General features: G+C 37.0%; 1 protein-coding gene across 2 annotated transcripts in view; it reads right to left on the bottom strand.

Moving 5' to 3' along the window:
- GREB1 (growth regulating estrogen receptor binding 1) overlaps window positions 1-20,205 on the bottom strand; it is an 83,718-nt gene that overhangs the window by 15,806 nt on the left and 47,707 nt on the right. For both annotated transcript variants that reach the window (XM_014894971.2, XM_088162419.1), the window contains exons 13-22: window positions 18,736-18,861; window positions 18,081-18,278; window positions 17,809-17,989; window positions 16,122-16,314; window positions 15,457-15,593; window positions 13,884-14,223; window positions 12,178-12,293; window positions 11,331-11,530; window positions 9,502-9,591; window positions 7,539-8,119 (exon numbers count right to left, since the gene is read on the bottom strand). In XM_014894971.2, the coding sequence (XP_014750457.2) occupies window positions 7,539-8,119; window positions 9,502-9,591; window positions 11,331-11,530; window positions 12,178-12,293; window positions 13,884-14,223; window positions 15,457-15,593; window positions 16,122-16,314; window positions 17,809-17,989; window positions 18,081-18,278; window positions 18,736-18,861 (2,162 nt within the window). The remainder of the gene's footprint in view (window positions 1-7,538; window positions 8,120-9,501; window positions 9,592-11,330; window positions 11,531-12,177; window positions 12,294-13,883; window positions 14,224-15,456; window positions 15,594-16,121; window positions 16,315-17,808; window positions 17,990-18,080; window positions 18,279-18,735; window positions 18,862-20,205) is intronic.

Genomic DNA, 20,205 nt, shown 5'->3' with positions numbered 1-20,205 from the left:
AAAATGAAAGTAAACTTTTGCTTTTCAGCATGTTAATTTTCCATATATCTGGAAATTGTAGTTGTGGTGAAACTGAATATTAATATTCAGCACTTGGATATCCTTATTATTTTTATATTCCTTGGCAAAATTGAAAAGCTTAATGTTCAACAATTTTATTCTTTCTATGCAGGAGCCTAGCTGGAAAATACATTTTATATCACAGGTCTAATTACAGGCCCACAGACAAGAATTTTCTCTCCTGATATTATAGGTTCTACACAGGCAATAAACATTTAAAAATCCATATAAGCTCATAAAATGTAGAAAAAAGGTCAAATTACAAGATATAACTAAAGAATTACCCCAACCCATTCATTTCCATATGATTTACCAGTACACTGCCTGCTACTGAAGTACAATGACTATCCTGAGGAGTAAAATGGCAACACATTCCTGGGAGAGCTCCTGCTGGCCACTTCCACTCCTGAAGGACATGTGCAGCAATGTCCTGTTCCACCTCTCATGCTGAAAACACATTATTTCACTTCCAATCTTTTAAAATTACCTTTTTAAAGTCCATTTTAAAATTCTCCTAAGAATATAACTTTCTCCTTTCTTTTTTACCCCATCAACATACTGTATAAATAAATATAAATTTTCCCTTCACTACATCAAGAATATTGTTGGAAGGTCTAAGCCACAGCCAGTGATTTACTCAATAGGTTGTTCTGTCTTTCACATGTAGTTTGCTGATGAGAACATGAAGCAAATAAGACCAAGCAGGCAGTTTTAAAAACCATGTGTGAGGTTAGGAAACCTCTGGGTGCTTTTAGGCACCCACACTGTTGGGTTGTCTTTAAAAAGCCAAGCAAGTTAATAGTTACTATAAAGTTATTTATTGCAGAAGCACATCAGTCTCAAAGGTAAAAACAAAGCAAAGCCATGGTAAAAGTACATGGTCTAAAAGCAATGGCATAAAGCCATGGCATAGAGCACCAGCTCTCACTAATGCATGTTCTTTTATAGAAACTTTTTAACTAGCTAAGAAACAAACTCGGACCACTGCTTCTTAACCTATTAGAATTTTAGTTCCTTAGCATGCTAGGCTACATATAAACTACGTACATGGCCTATCTTGTTCTAACTGAAAAATGTAAGCATTATTCTTAATTCTAACTCTATTATGCCTGAAGCTAGGTTTTTGGAGCCTCAAAGGAAACACTAGTATGTTTTTCAACCTTCACTTTAACATGTACTACTTCTCAGGCATCTAAGACCTTTTACTTACTAAAAGCACTTAAAACTTATTCCATTTACTTACTTACTTACTCGCTCCATCTGCTCACTTACTCATTTCATCTACTCACTTACTCATTCTATCCAAAGGCTTTAATTCAATCCCTGCATTCTACTCTCTCTCTGAAAGATTCAGAGAGTGTGGGCTGTACAAGGGAGGTTAACACATAGATCAGTTACAATACATTGGACAGCAACTGTCTGATTTCACAAAGTGACATCAGATTTCGGGTTAGGTCGACATTACTACTGAATTGAAAACCCAACTTCCATTACTGCTAGGACATGTCAGAAGCATAGGAATTGCTAAACAGAGTATTAAAGTTTTACTATAACAAGAAAAAATTTTGTTTTCTCTCAATACTTGAGGAAGGGAGACTTTAAATTTGAAGGAGATCAGATTTGTTTTGGTCAAAACTCATTATCTGTTGTTTTTCATATCAGACTGTAGTTGGAACAGTTGCAAAAAGTGATAGGGGTCTCATTATCCCTGTTGAAAATCAAATGTCAGCACACAACTCTGTCATCCTGGAATAACACAGAAAAAAAAGTGACTTTGAAGAGAGGAAATGACAGCATGGACTATAGTCAGCCCATGGACAAGATGTTTCTAACTCTCAATTTTGGTTTTTATGTAAAATCCATTGAAACGAATGAGAATTTTTCCTCTGACCTTGGAACAAGGTTCTAAAATTGGCTGCAATGGCTACTGATTGAGGAGCTAAAACAAAACCATCTTATTTTCCCACATCTGAAACAAACAAAGAAAATACTTTCATCTCTTTTCCTCACATCTGAGGTTACTTTTTTATGCTCTTATGAATGTATTCTTTTAAAGTGCCTCTGATCATCTTTTCATTAAACACAGGGTATCATGACAGATTAACAGTTTCCTAATTTCAAACGAGATCATTTATCAAGAGTACACCTGTCTCCTTGATATTAAATATCTATTAAAAAAAATTCTTAATCTGTTTGAAGTATATACTTAGACTTATCAACAGAACAACACGCTGAAAACCTTACTTTTTCTTTTTTATATGCATTAATATTTCGTTCTATCAAACTCATGTATTTTTCTTTCCTTGGGGGTCCAGTCTTTGCCAATGGCTTTTCACAATATGTGTGGGAGTGACAAGGCTACTGCTACACTGTGCTGGGATGAAAAGCATCAGTCACTGGGCTCAAGTGTACACAAAGTTGTAGGGTCGTGAGTTAAAAATGCTGGAAACCACAGGATGATAAGTGCTACACCATTAAACTGTAATGCAAGCACTTAGGCTATTGCATGCATCAGACCTTGAACAATCTCATTATCTGCCACATTAAAAGTTTCCAATTCAGTACTGTGAGTTTTATGAACTGCTAGGTATGAGCAATGCTGTATGTAAAAAGCTGTTGGGAGTTTTGAAGAATATCTTCATGTTATTAGAATATTTCCCTGCCAGGACAGAGATTGGGCTGAGCACGTGCAGCATTCATATTTGGACTCCATTCACTGGCACATTTGCCTGCATTTGTTGCTCAAGAAATGAACTGGCAAAAGACAGAACACCTTCTTCGGGTCATTTTGAGAAGAAGATTTTCGAAATGAAAATGAGAAATTAATGACTTCTCATTTACAATCAGCATTTACTCCAGATAGGAAGAATCTTGAATAAGTGAACTTGCAGCATACCCAGATAGCTAAATGCACCTTTAAAATTAATTGTACTATTTTCTATATGTACCATATTTAGGCAAAATGGAATAACACAGAGATCTTCCTTTGCTTGAAAATACTGAATAGTTATCAAAAAACACAACTTCCACATCTCTCCAAAGAACCCCTGCCCCATCTGTCATACTCCTTTTTCCAAGAGTCTGTGCACTGTAAGCAGCTACAAAGAGATCCTACGAGCAGGATAACACACCTTTGAAACACAAAGCCCTACATCTGCCCATCCTCTGTCTCCTGACTGCAACAAATACAAGATCTGAAAAGAGATTTTAAAGTGGCTACCTGATAGGTCTGCAGCTTTACATGGCTTTAGGGAAGCCAAACACAATGCTGTGCTCATCCTAACTAGTGACTCTGGGCTAAGCATGATATATTAATAATGACAACAACTGGTAAGGGAATTCTTCACCTCAGCAAGGTGTCTTTCCCCATCTTCTGTCTTTGCTCTGGATACCAAAGTTGCAAACAGATTAAAGGAAGGAACCTAGAAGGGCTGCAATTTTACAATTTCTGAAACAAAATGTACATGAGAGGGGCCACTATGACAAACAACTCTACTTTCTGGGAAAAAAGGTTCCTCAAGCATGTGGCAGTGCTCTGTGCTTTGTAAGATAAGGCACTTGGGAGGCAATATTCCCCAATAATGGAAGTATTACTCTAATTTGTTCCTGTCTGCCTGACTTTGGAAGATGGAAGTCTGAAGAATCAGACTTAGAAGAAGAAAATCCCAGAAGACTAAGAAGTGGTAATCTCAAATCTTGTGAAAATTGATGATAACTAAGGAACTTGAGGCCTGATGATATTCAGGGTTTGTTTCTATTTTCATCCTTAGTGCCAGGGATGATTTGACCCACAAAATACTAAGAATATGCTTACTCTGCAGCTCTTCATTCATGAAGGGTGTAGCTGCAGCAAGAGGAAGAAAATTTGACATAGATATGAAGGTCTAGTTTTTGTATCAGAGACAAATATTACCAAAGAGGAGGGGAAAGCTCTCCAAAGATTTTGACCACTGAACTCTGCTTGCCATAGATATCAAGGATAGGGTGCAAACCAACTAAGAACTTGTGAGAGAGCATTCCAGTCAGATAAACTGCATGTGTGCCTCCATGCATTCATGGAATGACATCCGAAAATGCTGTTGCAGAAGGTGTAACTAATGAACTTCCTTTTTTAACTTGTCCCAGATGCCAGACACAAGGACCACTAGAAGCACTTTATTATTCTTACATGTTGCTATAAAGTATCATCTGATTTCAGGACTCACATTTGGAGAAATATGGTGAAAGGGGGAAATAATTCCATAAAGTTTTTCTATTCTAATTTCCAGGTAAGACAGTTCTTCACATACCATGACAGTGGTTTTCAAACTGTGGCCTGTGAATCAATGATGATTTGCAGAAAACATGCTGATGATCCACAGACAGTTGATCAAATGTTGATGGCTCTTCTCCGTGTTTCCACATGCTACATTTTTCTAAAACACAGCTAATAATACATATATTAAATATTTCCCTAATATTTTTCTTACAAAAGCTGAATGGTACATACACCCATTGTAATGTGATTTTAATAAAAAACGGGCAGCAGTTTTCTTCTTCAGGAAGTATTTTAAGACATGTTTACTTCATTTTTGGATGTGGTGCCACAGGACTGAGCTGTGCTCACCAGCAGCTTCCACACTTCAGGAAAATGCTAGTTTTAAATAGTAAAATCTGGTTAAAAAACCAAACATATGAAATCTTGCTTTGTAGTTTGGGGAACTTTAAGATGAATGTTCTGAAGAAAAAATAATTGAGGAAATTTAGAATTTCATACAGGCATTTGTGTGGGTGCACCAGGGAATAGATGCTGAGCCATAGATTGCTCATGTTTTGCTCATGGTGATCACATTAAATTATACTCACTAACCAATGGCTTCACTTTGATCATGTGAGTTAATTTACAGATAAATTATTCCACACCTATCCTAAAGCCTATAGTAAAAATAAGGCATTTATTGCATTCTAATGTATGTAACTGTCCTTGTAAAAATGCATCAAGTCTTCCAGCAAAATATTTTGACCAGTACATAGTAAAATATCTCTGTGAGAGAAGGTGACCATATTTTGTTACTAATTTCCCTGACAGTTAGAATTGTAATTTTCATTCTCTAGTGTGCCTAGTTTCCTAGCTCTGTTGATTTAGTATTTTTCATTTTAACCAGAAAATTGCTTCCTGATTTAAATTTTAGTAAAGTAATCATTGCCTGATAAAGAAAACAAGAAATTACTAATTTGGGGGAAGATATTATTCTGGCAGTCTTATACTTTGGCTGAGATCTTACCAACATTTAGATATGAGCTGTCTAATAATTATTTTCATTTCTGCCTATACCTCTTGATGCAGTAAGTCTTAAGTCCATGCGAAATGTTAATATCAAAAATAATGAATAAAATCTACCTCAGAAAGGAAAATTATTTCTTCTCAAAAGAGAAAGGTAATTCTAATTTATGCATATTTTATTGCTACTATTCCATTCAAGAAACACTGCATTGTTATACTTTAAATTAATCCACATACTTTCAAAGTTGTTTGTTTGGTTTACAGGAGTGTTTAGTACTTTGGGAGGTTAAAATAGTAAAGGTATAAAAGTTGCTGGGGTTTTCCATGAAAATAGAAATAAATTACGAGATTTCCATGGAAAAATAAATGGAAAACTCAATTAAATTAATATTTAACCCTACATTTTTATACTTAGGAAGAAGAGATAATACTCCTAATTTGATGTGCATGAATTTGTTCTGTGTGAAACAGGCATATTCTTCAGAAAGAACTGAGGACTATAAAATGAATAAACATATAAAAAGCGTCCTTTAGGAACTAATCCAACTGTAGGACCTGAAGCAACTCTAGGAAATAACCTGCATTGTGAAGACAGCTGAAAAAGAGATGGAGTTTCAAGGAAAAGAATTGTTACCAAGGCTAAAATTCACTGCTGTACAGAGGGCCAACAGGAGTCTATTCCATATTTGGAAAAAAAACAGAGAGATTTGATAGTGAGAAATGGGCTGACAAATAGACAAGCTGCCTGTTTGATCATAGTTAATCAAATTGCAAATATCAAGTGTGTGAAGCATCAAAACCTTCTCACCATGTGTACAATGCTCTCAGAAATCTCTGAATGACCCTTCTGAGAACCACAATTGACATTTGGCACCCAAAAGCAAATTAATACCAAAGAAATAGTTGCTTATTGGCTAATATGAATGTTTAGGATGGCTTTCAGAATCATAGCTTTATGGGGTTTGATGTGAATGCAATATAAAATTCTAAAAGAAGTTAGAGCCTGTGATTTAGTTACAACCTGTCATTTGGGGTTTTTTTTGGGATGAAAATGAACATCTCTCTCCAGATTGTACTAATTTTAATGATGCAGCTGAGTATGAAATTCAGTTACTTGATCACATAATACCTCAATATTTGGCAAACATAATTTAGCTCAAAGGAATGGACAGTGAAAAATTGATCAGCAGAATATTTTCTGGAATCCTTTATGAATCAGAGTAACATCTGTGGGAATTCCCGATATGAAAAGCTCATTTATGCTCTTTTTACTCTTCTGCACCGTACATTTAGTTATACAATGGAAAACAGTAATTTAGCAAATAGCAATATGCAGTTGTTTTTTTGTCATGGATAGGCATAGAAGAATGGATCATGTGGCAAGCTAATTCAGTAACAATCTTTGAATTAATTCTTTGGGTTGATGTCACAGTAACTGGAAACATCTTTGCCTTGGTTTGCATTTATCCTATTTGACTTCTGAGGTTCACAGGAAATATATCTTCTTTCAGCAGGCACAGTGCCTCTTCCTATCTTGTTCCTTCATACTTCAGTAGAACATGAGACACCATACTACCTTTAGCCTGTAACATGAGCACTTAACCAGGAGACACTTGCTTAGATAAGTGATAAACATTCCTAGAGAATTTACATGAGAATTAACTTAGAACCAGACTTATTTCCATACTTATTTTCAAAGTAATGTAAAAGCTCCTGGGTCAGCTACTCATCTTTTAAATATGGCTCTGCTACTTTGAACTGGCCTTCTTGCATGTATTATTTACAACAGCTTCTATTTCTGTCTGCTGTGCAAAGGAAACAAAATAATTTAATTACAAACTCCCAGCTGCTTTCACATTGAGCATAAGAAAGTGGCTTTGTTAAGATCTTTGATCTTTATTTAAAATTTTAGCAAACTGAAATTACACATGAAATCTATCTCTTGAGCAAACTGTCTTTAAAACATTTGAATGGAGAAAGACTGAAAAAGTGAATATTGCTGCACCTTCTCTATATAGGAACTTAGGCTAACAGTAAATAAAGGAAGATATTTTTTATTAGAAGGGATTAGGAAATAAAATACAAGTAATTAACTCTCCACCAAAAAAAAAAAAAGTACTTCAAGTATGAATAATAATAACTAAATATATTTTCTGAGATTATGATAAAATTAAACAAAATAAACCAATGATAATACCTTGTTCTTTTTACACACCTGTGGTGGCCCACTCAGCAGCAGTCTCCGTGGGTGAAAGGTGTCCATTCTGCCCTCGTTTCTGTTGTTGTAGTCCATGTGGATCGGCTTGGGAACCGTCCACTGGCGGTAGTACAGCGACTGCTCCGTGCACGTCATCATCTTGCTCATAAGAGGACGAAAGGAACTTGCCCACATAACGGAATGGTAAGGCAGGAGGGAAGAGGATTTAGGAAGTCCACTGCTGTCTGTAGAAGTAATAATGTCATAAACCAGTTTGGGCAGGAAAACTATGGGTGGCTGTTTTGATGCTTTGGTCATGGAGCATTGAGACGTCTGTAGGATGAAGGAGTTATGAGTAGGTGCAGAGGAGGAAGAAGAGGAGGAGAAAGGTGAGGAGGATGATGAGGTGATGGAGACTTGGGCACTTTTTACATTTTGTTTCATATCCAGCTGTTCAGTTACTGGTGGCAAGTGTTTGCTGATTGTTGTTTGTGCCCCCTTGTCTACTTTCTGCTTCTGCCTTTCATAGTTATTTGTAGTTTCTTCAGTGCTGTTACTTTGGGCTTGGGGAGGAGATGACTCTGTGCAGAATGCTGTAACTAAAAGAAAAATTGTATTTCAATATAGTGCAACTATCTCTGCTAGTCAATGCCACAGTTAAACAAAACACAACAAATAATCCTCTTGATACATTGTCTAGCAAACATTGCAATCTTGTTCCTCTTCTTTCTTTGACCTTCCTCGTACAGGAAGCCGTAATGGGACTAGTTTGGAGTGTTCATTTCAATGCAGAAAGTGGCTTTTAAATTCCTGAAGTGCATAGGAAAGATGTCAGTGATTGTCCTCTATTTCCAACATAGGTTCCTTGCTTAAGGTGCTCTCCGGATACTTTAATCACTCAAGACAAACACAAAATTACTGAAACCATTGTTTAAAGGAATTGAAGAAAATAAGTACCAGGCTATTACCCCACCATACTATAGAAATATCTACTCAGACCGACATCTAAAAACAGTCCTCTAAGTCAGCTCTGCTCTGACACCCATATATCTGTGTCACTGCAGCACTTAGGCTGATCTAATAAAACCTGGCACCCCTCAAGCCCCTGGTGCTGCATAATGCATTAGTGCATTCATACAGCTTTGGGTCAGCTCAGAGAATATACTGAACTCATGAATGTTGCCTGGGAATATGTGATGTAGATATACCCCACAGATAACTGCAGATTTTCTGAATGCTGAATATTTTTACCCTATATATTTTAACTATTAAGATTTCTTGAAAGTTTAACACGTTAAATGGTTCTGAACATCTTTAATGCTTAGTTAAAGAGGCCACACAACTATTTCACAGTCTTCAAAGTAGATAGAGAACTGCTTGTGGAATCAATCTACATTAGGTATTAGAAATACCTGCCTAAGGCTGAACATAGATTAAACCAGATTTCCTCTCATGGTGAAAACAACCATCCTGGTTCTCAAAAAAACCCCACATTTTGAACAAACAAAAGTCAGTTGTTTCTCCTGATCTCAGGAAATTATGAGCTATCCTCTGTCTATTAATCTAAAGTAGTCAGTAAAAGCCATTAGCAACAAATATGAAAGTGTCATCAGCACCATGAATGGTCACAAGTAACATCTGAGACATCCCTCAAAATACCAGTATCCAGGGACACAGAAAAAAAAAGAAAGTAAGATTTCTTTAACCACAGATGAACTGAGGGCACAGAGTCATGGGCAGGCCGCAGTAGAAGCATCTAGTTTGGGCACACCATGACATGATAATTTTTCAAGCAAAAAAAGATCCTATTTCCTATATTTCAGAAGTCTAACCCCTATATTTTTTAGTCATCTTAACTGATCCCATTAAAATAGGCCTTATCAAAACCCTGGTGATTTATGCCTTTTATTATTTATCTAGTAAGCTAAGGTCTCTTTTGTGTCCTAAACTTAAATTAACAGAGATGATCTTATGGTCTTACTGGAAGCTTTTGAAGAGAGAGATGAAGATGCAGAGTCATGGGAGCGTGATCTTTCTCTTTTCATAGGACTTCTCTTTTCTGAAGTAGAACCTGTTTCATGAATGATAGTAAGGGAAAACAAAATCAAAATATAATTTAGGTAAGGCTGTGAGTCGCAGCTATATTGTCAAAGGAAAGAAAAGTACACAAGGGTTTGTGTGAGGCTTGTCCTCATCCTACACTGTCTCCAGTATGGAGAGTATCTGTTCCCACCACAGAATATTGGATCACCCTAAGGTCTAATTTACCTATGCTGAACTGCAATAGCTTCTAAAATTCACTGTTGCAATCGGGAGCTGGTAATATCTAGGCCTGTCTCAACCATGATTTCTCTTCCAGCCCATGTCTTACATTCCCCACTAATCCAGTGTCAGGGAAAGCTGCAGGCAACAAGCTCTATTTTGTCAGTTTGTTATGAAATTAACTCTTATCCCACACAGCTTTATGGCCAGATTAGAGCTCAGCTTTTGGTGATGGAGATCCTCATTGGGTGGCCATCAAGGCCATTCACTTGAGATTCCTAGTTTGGCTTTTGGGCTTCTAAGTCAAAATGTTTGTTTCTGTACAGTTTTAACGTGATAAACTGAGACATAAGCACTGCCATCAGAAAACAGACTGTAAGCCTACCTCACATGTTCTGAATGGGACTCTGGGTTGTCATACCATACTTCATGGACTAGGAGAGCAGCCTTAGACAACATAGGAGCTTATCTGGCTCAGATCACATACAATCTCAGCATACTTCAACTAAATGGACAGAACTACTCATCACAAGAACTACTCATCACCTCTGAAGCAGGCATCTACTGAACACAGTTTGAGTATGACCTCAGGTATTTCGTGCCCCTATGAAGAGTACATATTGGATTAAATAAAGTATTTTTGTTCAGCTTGTTCTGCTACCATTTTCAGTGAGTAAGAACTTCCTATGTGAATAGTAATTGGCTTTATTCCTCCTCATAGTATAGAAAAGGAAATGAAGGCAAGTTGTTTGAGATTTAAATATTTTAGAGGGATAAAAATCCTTTCTTTTCCACAGGCACGACGGATAGTAAAGAAAAGTGTGTAGAACTAATAAATAACTGATTATGCCCATCAATTATAACTCAAAAAAAACCCCTCCAAAAAGTAATTGTTCCTGGGAAAATTATTACTGGTTTTTTCACATATTTGTATGTTCTCAAGTGGTTTCTTAAAAAATGATGATTTCACCGACTCTACACAGTCAATTTGAAATCATGGGCATTTTCAAGGAGAACTCAGAAGTTCCTATGTTGAGATCTATTTTCTATCCATACTATTTAACACCTTACAAACTAGGGACTATTCAGCTGTTTCCTTTGAAGGAATCTTTATCATTGACATCACTGTAAGCACAGGTTTGGTAGCATTTAGTTGGAGCTGCCACTGCCTCGAGGGTAGGGATTCGGTCACTGCTGCTGCTTCTCAGACAGCAAATCCACCCTTTCCTGCTGAGGAGGGAGAGTGCAGAGGGTCCTCTGAGCAGTGAGTGTCACCTGGTGTTCCTACTCGAGCTCCACTTTGTAGAGGAACACAGGAGGGAGCCAGAAAACAGAGAGAAAACAGATTCAGCAAGAACTGCAAGAAGTTAAAATGCATCAGCAACAGGAGGGTGAGTAAACAGAGGTTTTCAATGAGATTAAACAAAACTAAGGAGCAGAGCTCACTCAGTAAGACTAAAGTGAGAAACCCTCACCCATATATTTCTGCTTTTGCTAATCATTCTCAATCATTTTACAGCTTCTTTTATTACCAGTAATAAACAATACCTTCTGTCACTATTTCTTCATCTTCATTGTCAGTACTGCTTAGCTTCTCTGGGTCACTTTCTAACACATCATTCACAACTGCTTTCTCTGTGTGAATTTCTGAGCTCACAAAATATGCTGCCAAACCGAGTTCTTGCTCCAGGGTTGTCCGTACCAAAGAAGATGAATTTATTAAACGTAGGTCGCAGTATCTCAGTGATCTGGAGAGAAACAGGAGGAGCTAGTATGAAAACTCATTGTGATCTACCGCCTAATCTCTTTAACACAGCCAAAGGGGAATTTTTTCACCATTTGCTTCAACAAGGGGTGAGATAGAACACAGTATTTTGTGCTTAATAAGTTTACTGTGATGCCTACACTTTTCTTTCTCTTAACCAAGTTACACAACTTAATTTACTACACTGAACATTAGCATCAGCATAAGAAAAAGAATAGTCATTTGGATTCTAAACCTAACACACACAGAATTCACAGGATTCAATTGAACATACAAAAGCATTTAGTGCCCCAGGGCATCCTGTCTGGCTTCCAGCTGCCATTCCAGAAGGCACTGATCTCTGCACATCCTGGAGCACACATACCAGCATCATGCAGACTTCTTAGTTACCCTAAGAAAACTAAGGAGCTATAATTCTTTTTTTTTTTAACATACCCGTTCTCTTCTCTAAACTGGGATAACTCTCATAATATTTTTGGAGCTATTTACATTTTGCTATAAACAGAACTTTATTATCAATAACACTGAAATGTGTTTTCCTCTCACACAAGTAATCACACAATTAATCTTTAGTTATTTGATAAGTAATGGATAAAACACTGCCACTAAGAAAAGAGTGGATCTTCTTACCGTGGCAAAGATTCCCCCTGTGGATCCATCCCACTAAATATCAATATGCAAGGCAAACCTTCCAATTCCAAATAGGTCTGTGGCCTCCAATCCACATCCTCAATTTTCTGCCAGATCTGTACAAGGTAGAGAAACCCTGTGGGATGTATCTATATTTTGGACTTATTTATAACTATATAATAGTTTTTTTATATATTTGAGATATAGATATATTAAATAAAAAGATAGAAAGACACACTTTATCATCCATTATAATAATTCACTTGTACAGTGGAAGAGAAGCCACACAGCAAATCCAAATTCAACACAGATAGATCTCACAGTTTCTAGAGCATTACAGGCAGCAATCTGCCTGCTGTTAGTCTGAGGACATTGGGACAGTATGTTACAGCCTGAAAAACCTCTCAGCTTCCACACTGCATAGATAGCACTGAGACCAGGGCATATGGCAAATATGGCACAATGGAGAATAAAGCTGAGCAGGAGTTTTGGGGGAGAGAAGAGAATACAGAGGCTTCTTGAGGCAGATAATATATGGGAGTATAAGGAAGTATAAGGAAGAAGATAAGCTAGAAATGATATTTTTTCACTTTAGAAGATCAGGAGAAAGTTGGAAGTACTCAACACACACCACTGTCCCTATTTACAACCCTCTGGAGTCTCCCACTCTCCCCTAAAGCTATTCGTTTTCCTGGTAACTTTGTGAGAAATCTGACAAGTCCATGTATTGTTTGACTGTTCAGCATCAGGCTATATTGCTTTACTCACCAGTCAGTCCTTTCTGCTGTAAGACTGATCTACAGATAAGGAGTATCTGTGGTATGATCAACAGTACAACAATTTGGCCTCTGGCATCTGTACATGTTCCCCTCCATACGTGTCAGAGAACATAATCAGGATGTGATTCAGAACTAACACTGATTTTTCAGAGTAAGTGATGCCTAATTAATAGCAGGATGAGATGAGCATTAGGCTCTGGATCTCAGATTACTTCATCTAACACGTATTGGATCAAACAGAATAAACAGTATACTATATATATGTATATATATATAAATATAACAACATTTTGGAATGGAAATACATTTTTGCTTTGGCAATCAGAAGATGGTAGTTTTATGAAAAGCAAATGAGGCTTTTTTTAAATAGATGACCCATGATTCTGACTTAAAGGATATAAATTAATCCATAAACCAAAACATGATTCAGAAAGCATAAAATCCCGACCTGTGAGCACCAGGGTGCTCTAGGATCCATAACTATCATCACTGATCAGGCAAATCAGTCTTCTTGCCCCCCGCTGGTGACAAGAATAATTTAACTATCAACTAGTCACTGATTAAAATCTTTTTGCACTGCGATGTTTTTGTGAAAAAATTCAGCTAAAACTGAACAGCTTATTTAGCTTTTTAATGTATTTCTCATAGTCCCTTTTGATAAAAGCATTTCAGCTGTTTCTGAGGGTTGCTACTGGAAGTCAAGGGCTAACCATATTAGTTAATACTTCAATGAGCATTAACCACAGGCAGGACAGAAAAGGTGTCACAGACAGTATGTGCAAAAGGTAAAAGTCATGCTCCTCATGGCAGTTTTTCTTTTTACTGTAAGACTCCACACTTCAGCTCATGACTATCACTGTCACCAGCAAAGTTTCCCTACCTACCCATCTAATGGAGCTTGCCAGCACATGCCATTCTGCAATTTACCTTTAGTTGTTCCACAAAGTGCTTCCCGATTGTGATTCCGGAATTAGGATTTCCCAAGATTATCTCAAAGTTATCTTCAAGGGCTAGTCTTTCCCTTACATTATGCAGACGTTCATATGCCACTGCAGCCAGTGGGACACATGGAATTCTCAATACTACCATGAGGCCATGGCCACTAGGACATTGTCTTGAAGAGTTTATTAGATTTTGGGTGATTTCCAGAGTTTCAACTGAGGTGTAATTCTTCATCTGAGAAAGGCCACACACTGCCATCATAGCTGCAGAGTAGTGTTGGATAAGGACAAAAGTCCTTATCACTGCACTGTGTAATCTGGGGAACCTGAAATAAATGGTGAATTAAAGAGCATTAATGGATTAAGTGAAAAGGCTATTTATATTTTTTAAATATAGTAAACTCAGGATATTCTCCTGTAAAGAATCTTTCATATCTACTATACAACTGAATCTCATCAATTGCAGTTGTACAGTGTTTGCAAGGCATCATTTCACAATCAGAACTGATCGTTGTCTCCTCATTTCTCTTCCTAAAGATTTACTAAGCAAGTAGTCCAGTAAGGTTACATCATTTTAGTTTATCCATACCTTACTGCTGTTAGAAAATTTATCACATAATATTAGCTGAGGACCTCAGTAATATCATCAATCAAAATTAAATTTTCTTATCAATAAGAAGAGTATTCTTCATTGTGTGCCATTTTAAGGGGCAGAGATGGATTGGGTGTTTCTCTTGTTTTCCTACTGAAGCCCTGAACCAACTTACTCTTGTGTTCAAGAGGACTGAATATGTAGGCAGCAACCAATGAGCACTCCAACTTCCCAAGGCCAGCTACACCCTGTCTCAATCCCCAGTTTATGGAAAGTTTATAGATATCTAATAGCTTCCTGTGTTCTGATTTTCACAGAAATTAAACCCAGGTGCACAGTAAAAGGAGTGCTTGCTATGGCTTGCTCAGAAAAGCGACTATGGCTTGCTCTGAAGTTTTTATTTCTGATTTGTGTGTACCTACCACAGTGATATATGTAACTTCTCTTTATGTTCCAAGTGCAGTATACACAGAATCAAAATCAGCCAGGGTGAGCAAGTGATAATATTAGACAAAAATAATAACACATTTTAAATTACATGATGATACAATGTTAGATTATTATAATATAGAGGTAGTTACAGGTCACTAGAAGAACACACTGTAAATTGGGCTAAGCAGTGTGCATGCTCTTAGTAAGAGACAGCCTCGACTGATGACATTGCAGGCCCGTATATACTAAATAGATAGGAGAAAATAACAACAGGTGAAATGCCTTGCATATGTGAATTATGTGTAAGACAGTGAGAAGGAAAAAACAAAGCAAAACAAAAGAAACAAAAAACATTTAAAAAAACCCAAACAAAACGAAAAACCAACCAAACAAAACCAACAGAAAAAGAAAAAAAAAAAAAAAAAGAAAAAAAAGAAAAAAAAAAGAAAAAAATCACCAGGTCTTCTGGCTAATAACTCAAGGCCCTAAATAGACTTCCTAAGTTTTCCCTATTAAACAAAGGAGGGCCCCTTACCTCTTTCCCAAAGCCATGACCATGGCTTCAAAAGAGCTGTCATACCGAAGCAGTGGAATGCTATGTCCAGAGAGGGTAGACTCAATGAATTCTGACAGTCCAAAGTATTTCTTGTTCTCATGGTATAAATCTACGCCCTAAAGCAAATTAAGCAATAAAAATATAAGGGTAAAGTCTATCAAGAATTAATTTATGAGTGATTAACCATTGACATATTAAAACAAAAAGAGAAAAATAGAACTAGTTATTTTGAGAGAATGAAAATTTGACCCAATTTCTCCCAATTTCTTTCTCTCTCCCCACATATCCATATACACAAACAGCTATATGGAATAAATATGCACACATATGAAGAAAATCCATGTATGTATATATATTTACGCAGTAATGCACTAGAGACAGAACTGAAGAAGATTTCCATTTATGTAGCTCAAAACATTTTAGCAGAGCTACTAAGGTTTATGGAAAATATAAAAGGAATAAATAAAAAGAAAGCTAGAAAGGATAATAAAAGGAAAAATGAACTTGCTACAGACTGAACAAGATGTCATTCAAACTTCAGTCTTGTTTACAAAAATCATGGGGACTTCACAGTTTTATCAAGTACATAAACGGAAAATAACTCGTGAAAAGCTCAGAAAAGCACTTCAAAGCATCCATCTTACATTGCTGTATGAAGAAGGCCAGTGGATCTCATTGTAAGGGCTGATATGAGTGTGCTGTGTCTGCAGCGCATAGGGGAAGGAAGTCACATGGAGGGTCACAATATTTGGTGCCTCTTTCACCTCCCTGCAGTTCAACAGTCTATCAACAAGTCCTGTCGACAGCTCTGTTTGAGGATAAAGACTATGCATAGCACTGCAAAAAAAGAAACCCAAAACTCTCCAAAGTGATCAGCAAAAGGGAATATTTGTGTCAGTGGAATAACTCAAACTTGGATGTAAAATCTAAGTTAAAGGAATTTAGGACTCTTCTTTTATCCTGAAATTGTTGCACAGAAGGATGGGAAAAGAAAATGCAAATTATTTCACTGCAAGTAAAAATTTCTGTGAGTGTGATAAGCTCTCTAGCTACCAAATTACCAATCCTTTGCAGCTACCAGAGTATGAAAGATAAAGCAGGAAAGGAAACTGATGTGGCAGTTACCAATAGACACATAGTCCTGTAGTAACTTTGGTCAGATGGTTAGTGCTGCCCTTAAAAAAACATAATTCTAATTACAAAAATCAAGATAGAAAAGTGCAGGTGGTAAGTCAGCATGATAGAAAAAGAGAGAAAAAGCAAAGAATAGTTACTCTTAGAACAAATCATAGTATCACTGAATACTGACAGTCAATTCCTTGCTCCTGTGCAAAATTTCAGCCCAAATTCATGCTATTTATTTTTGGCATTTACCTACCTCTGTATCTTTATTAGATAGAAAACAGAGTTAAGCAGCAACATAGGTACTTCCCTACCAGTCAAGGATGTTATATTAATAAATGCCTCAAAGGCTGGGACAGCTGTAAAAGTCCAAGTTCCTAAGACAGGGGAGCTGAACAAGAAACCCTCAGAGGAAGTTTCATTGAAAGCCATCATTGTTAATCAGTGTGAAAGACAAGACCTCACTTCATCCACAAGCAAGATTCCACATTTTGTGGTTTCAGAAACACTACCATGATCCCAAAGTGGGGGAATATGTTGGAGTTTCTGAAATTCAGAATGTTTTCCAACTTCCCCAAGAGCCTCAGAACCAGACAGCAGAAGCAGCCCCACTTCTCAGCAGGCAGGCTGTTGAGAATGTGTGGACACAGCTCTGTGAGGGAAGCAATGAGTTACACCAGTGAGCTGATGGGAACTTGGTTAGCACTGGACAGGAGCTCTTCTCTTTCCTTCAGAACTCTACCTGGCATCACTACGAATCCACAGAAGCTTTCAATTCTTACAAAGTAGTGATTTTGGATAGAAAAGAACTGGGGAAAAAAATAATCAGCAGTGCTGGCTCACTGGTTGTCTACTCACTGGGTCAGAGTTTTGCAAATTTTACAGCCCAGAGGACAATAACAGAGGATGAGCTCTGTGTACTTTCACAGGAAGCTTTCCCCTGAACAAACAGCCAAAAAAACAATAGCTAAGGCTGAAAGTAGATAAGAATGGGGAGCAAAAAAAGCTGGAATATTCCACTGAGGCACAATATAATAAGAAGGGTAAGAGTAAGTCATAAAGGACCTTAAAACATGTTTATTCAATGCACAGGGAGGCAGAGTTAGCAGAAAGATGCAAACAAAGATGAAGGAAGAGATAAATCTAAAAACTAATCTTGAGAAATAATGCAGATAATAATTTCTCTAAAAACAATAACAGTTTTCTTACCTCATTAGATCCCAGTGTGCGTGATCATGGATTAAGACAAACAGTGTGTGTGGATTCTGCATAGAGTTTTGTAAAAAGACTTTGAACTTAATTTGGGCTTCTGCATCTAGTTTCATAACATACTGTTCCACTCTCTGCTTTGTAAGATGTTCCTTTTCTAATCCAAGTTCTAACAATATACCTAAAAGAATGGAACAAAGTGTCAGTATTTCTGGATATGAATACATCTAAGAATGTTGTGTAAATCTAAAATAAAGCTCACTAATGAGCACCTGAGTGCCAGAGATGAAACAAAGTCTGTTGATAAGTCACTTCGGAGGGTGGAACACAAATCAAGAAATCAATTTTCTCGAAGGAACCCAAATCAAGATTTTGAGTGCTGGAGTCAGCAATTGAGCAAATATGAGACAGCAATTTCTGAGCCACTGCTAGCTGGAATGGACGAATTTGATGTCGTTCAATCTCATAACCTGGAAAAAGGCAAAATTCTGTTTAGATATATGCCCAAAGGCTGATTTAATGCAAAATACTAAGAGTCTGGCAAAGAATGACTAATCTACTCTTTAAGGTATTTTGCTTATTTACTATATTTAGGAGTTCATTTATGAAAATTCATATAGAATATGCAAATAAATCTTTCTATATTTGGACTTTTTGGTCCTGTAAGTGTCTGAGACCTGAAAATGAATTTGAACAATAGCATTCTGCTACCACAGAAGAACAACTTACATCTTCAAACACTATAATACCCAGTGGAATGAAGCAGAACATCCATCAGTGTAAATCTGAATATTCCAAGACATGAGTTGCTGTTTGCCTCAGGACCTTTGCCTTCTGGGCTCTGCCCAGAGGGTTCTTACTGTGCACCCTGAATTTGGTGTCCAGTGCCCTACTCTGTTACCTCTTTAGAGCATCCTCCTTACTTACTGGTACACACAGCTGTTCCAGCTCCATTCACTGCTGTTGGTTTATTCACTGAAGCAGAAAGTGATGAAGAGATGTGCCCTTGGTTTTCCTGATAAAATTTCTCCAGCAAAATATCAATGTCACCCTCTGTCAAATTGAAGGGATAGTGGAATAAACATCCATGTTAATAAGAGCTGCATTTCATATGGGTTTTGTCTTGTAGATCTTAAAAACTTTATATATATGTTTGCTAGCTATCCTGCCCTTGGCTTATTGGCTGTTTTATACAGGAACTCTCTTGTTATTTTCTATTGCATCTGTTTTTACAAAGTATCACTAGTAAAATGAAAACCAGACCAGAGAATGACAAACTATCTCTGCAGACCAGCCAGGACATTTATGGAATGGGGTAGAAAACTAACCTCAAGGCCCTGGTGCAAACCAGCCACAACAAAGACATGAAACTGGCTTAGTTTATGTTCAGGCCATGGATCCACACTGCTCAGTAACAAGGATTACAAGAAAGTTGAGAAAAATCTGATAAACATTTTTAAAACTCTAACATTTTTGACGGACAGAAAGAGAAAATATTTCTGATACAGCAAAAAGAAAATTATTATTTTTGTAGCTATACACAATGCTGAAGCAAGCAAGGTATATTTTATTGAAGTATTGCATATCTGCAAACATACCCATTTCTATAGAGCAGGGACCCTACTTAGAGATGAAAGCTATGCAGAGAGTACAATATGCCTGACCCAGGCATTAGTATTTTCTCAGCAGTTGAAAAGATGTTTGAGCATGTGTGCAGTGGGCTCAGAAAGGCAGAGCCTGTCCTGTGAAGAGCAGTCCAGTGAATATAGTGACAACTATTTTTAGGATGCTCAGTTACTTGTTCTGTTCAAACAATAGCAACAGCAGAGAACTCTATGATTCTCCATGACTCTCTATGGTTCTCTTTGATTTTGAGAAGCGTATTTTGAAGATACTAAGATAAATAATGCATAACTACAAGAAGATTTAAGGAAAATTATATTCCCTTAAGTGACCACTCAAAATATCATGACACATTCAGAAGGGTTCTTGTGATCTATTTACCAACATGATATGAATGGAAAAAAAGACTGTAACATCCCATTAACATTGACAAATATGCTGCATTTGCCCTAGTTATGAGATATGGTTTAACTTTCCATATGGCTTGATCTATCCCCAGATAATCCTGCTTGTTGTAATTCTCAGTACACTCACTTAAAAAATGATCCAGTAACCCTGGCTCTCTGCAATTTTCCTCTCTGTCCCAGGCATCACAATCAAGTTGGAAGTATGATAAAATTGAAGAGCCAAATCCTACCTTTCATAAAATAGCTCTGATCTATTCTGGTCTAAATGCTTAAGGCAAAAGAATTTATACATTCATTTGCATACAGACTTACATAATATAAGGATGGATTTGCATAGCTCAGAATAATATACTCCACTATTTGCTGA

Source organism: Sturnus vulgaris, chromosome 3 (assembly GCF_052056855.1).
Source record: "Sturnus vulgaris isolate bStuVul1 chromosome 3, bStuVul1.hap1, whole genome shotgun sequence".
Classification (NCBI taxonomy): domain Eukaryota; kingdom Metazoa; phylum Chordata; class Aves; order Passeriformes; family Sturnidae; genus Sturnus; species Sturnus vulgaris.
Note: the sequence above shows the minus strand (reverse complement) of the source record. Positions and strands in the feature narration are given on the sequence as shown.